General features: G+C 42.3%; 1 protein-coding gene across 2 annotated transcripts in view; it reads right to left on the reverse strand.

The window, feature by feature from the left end:
• pde1a (phosphodiesterase 1A, calmodulin-dependent) overlaps positions 1 to 2685 on the reverse strand; it is a 51830-nt gene that overhangs the window by 35459 nt on the left and 13686 nt on the right. Inside the window, exon 3 of one of the 2 annotated variants that reach the window (XM_032529530.1) lies at positions 2367 to 2380. The exons of the other annotated variant lie outside the window; for it this stretch is intronic. Coding sequence (XP_032385421.1) covers positions 2367 to 2380 — 14 coding nt within the window. The remainder of the gene's footprint in view (positions 1 to 2366; positions 2381 to 2685) is intronic. 2 annotated transcript variants of the gene reach the window in all.

Genomic DNA, 2685 nt, shown 5'->3' on the forward strand with positions numbered 1-2685 from the left:
AGTAGCATGCATAAAACCAATGGCACGTGTATCATCATGTTAAAATCCAGAGGCAAGCCATTCATGGTGTAAAAGAAGATAATAAATATTAATAACCCCGTTAAAATATACCATATAAACACTGGGAAAAACAATCATAAAGGACCATTAAGGCATCTTTAAATAGCTTTATTTAAGAGAGTAAACACTTAAAATTCGGTCTATATGTAGGTCGGGCCCCCCCTGCAGGCAGAAATGAGCTACCTAAAACGAAAAAGGTAATAAAATCTGAAAAGCATTATATACAATAAGAAAGTCATAAGAATAGAATAAAAGGAAAAAGAAGGGAAAGAGAGCATGTAGGGGGGTTAAAAGACTGGTTCTGATAGGCTGCAGAGGAGGTCCCGATAAAACCTGAGGAGAGAGGAGACCAGGGCAGTGGGAGGGAAGGGTTTCTGGAAACTAAAAACTTAATTAAAAAGAGAAGTGGACCCATGTCAGATTCTTTCATTCAGACCCGTAGGGTTTATAGTTTTTAAAAAATGGATCCACTTCCTCTCCGCTGCCCGACGCTGACCCGTGGTCCAGGTTCTGTTGCTTTCCGGGCCCATGCTCTGAACATTTTGAGGCCCGTGGAGTTTAAAATGCGCATATACAGTTGTGCCATCGCCCTTATTTAAAATGTATTGATGTTGTTTTATCCTTAAATAAAGAGCATTTCTTAGTCTCCCCCACGTAAAACTCATGGCAGGCCCTGCACCTGATTGCATAGACCACATTGATGGTGGTGTGCTGCAGGACCTGCCAAGGGTTGAATCCGGCTCTACCGTAGGGGTTAAAAATGTGGGGGAGATGAATAAAACCGATATCCAAACCTCGAAGCGCTTCCCTAGGGTCCGTGTTCTTGTTCAGGTTTGTGTGAACTAAAATGTCTTTTAGGTTTTGGTTTCTCCTGCAGGCGGAGATCATGCGGCAGTCCCTCAGCACGTCGCACTCTTCCCCCGCACCCCCGGAAGTTCCTCTTCATCGCTGGAATTAAGCTTCTCAGATTCTCCGAGTAGGCAACGACCAAAGGGACGAGGGTCGAGCCAGACGGCTGGATGGCGCTGGTCTGGTCTCTGTTTGTGAGACCGCCGCTGACCTCCGCCTTGATACCTCTAAGGAAGCGCCTCGAGTAACCCCTCAACCTCATCGCCCTAAAAAGTGTCCTGGTGGTCTCCTCCACGTGCTCCGGGAAGGTGCGGATCCTGTGGAAGCGTATCAGCTGGGATTTGATGAGGCCTCTGTACGTGTGCTTGGGGTGATAGCTGGCAGACACAGTGATGTGATTGGTCAGCTACGAGTTCTCATTTCCCTATTTGACGCAGGAATTCGTTTGTGTGCATTTTCTGCAGATAACAGAGCAGTTACTTTTTATTAAATGAGATTAGTTGTTCAATGCATGCTGTTTTCAGTCTCATCAAGCTCATCATATCCGAAAATGGATCAGCGGGACATATTTCTGTTATCTTCATAACTCCACAGCCGTTATGTCATGCTGAGCTGTCTGCACTCACTCTTGCCAGATTTTAGTCAGACAATCACAGCCCTGAACTCGCCCACCCAAAACTATTTTTTACCTGCCCACTGAAATGAAAAGTAACACTAATGTCTGAGCTGCTGTTTTTGGGCTCCGAGTGTTGAGAGCTCAGCGAACAAAAGAAAATCATACAGACAGTATTTCTGGAAACGCAAAGGGCTTTCTTTATGTTTGAGCTCCTGAGATTTGACAGGACACACAAATCTACAAATCATGCACACTGCAACATCTGGAACTGAGGGTTGGGGCTAGAAGGGGATACAGCTGTGGCGTTTAGCCGCGACGAAAAGCATCCAAAACAACTAGTTAGGTTTAGGAAAAAGATCGTGATTTGGAATAAAATACTTCCGAGGAACGAACTCGTGTTTCCTGGCTGAAAGTATTCCAATTGTATTATTATTAGAGCTGTTACGATACCAAGCCAGTATTGGGAAAACTCTCTGATACTGCCTAAAATGCTGGTATCAGTATTGGCAAGCACTGGAGTTTATGCAGTTTAGTAGATTAGAAAATCTACGTTAAAGTAGTTTCCGTTTTTTTTTTGACTTGTCAAACTGGATGATAAAATAAAGTTCTGTACTATTTATTGTTTGTGTTTGTTCATGTTTCACAAAGAGTTTAACGTGAGCCAGACCGACAACAAAGATAGAAATCCCATCCATACAGGGATAGTAGTCTACAGCTGTTAAAACATAGTAACACATATGACCCACTGGTCTCGGATCAGTACTCGGTATCGGCCAATACTCAAGTTCAGGTATTGGAATCGGTATCGCGGAAGGAAAAAATGGTATCGGACCATGTTAACCCTTGTGTTGTCTTCTCGTCAAAATTGCAAATCAACACAATTGTTGAGGTTTTTTTATCGATTTAAAAAAAAAACTTGTTCTTATGTTTTTGTCCCTCAACGCTTTTGGCGATTTTTTTCAAAGTTTGTCACTTTTTTGACGTTTTCAACACAATTAACTTTAGTTTTACAGTTATTTGGGGGAATTTATGGTCAATGAACCTCATTTATGGGAAATTATATCTAATGTTTGAGTTAGAAAAGCAGAAATTAGGAATTGTTTAGACTAAAATTAACGGAATGGATGTTGATGGATAATCACAGACTGGAATATGTCAAC

This window comes from Etheostoma spectabile, chromosome 11, assembly GCF_008692095.1.
Source record: "Etheostoma spectabile isolate EspeVRDwgs_2016 chromosome 11, UIUC_Espe_1.0, whole genome shotgun sequence".
NCBI lineage: Eukaryota > Metazoa > Chordata > Actinopteri > Perciformes > Percidae > Etheostoma > Etheostoma spectabile.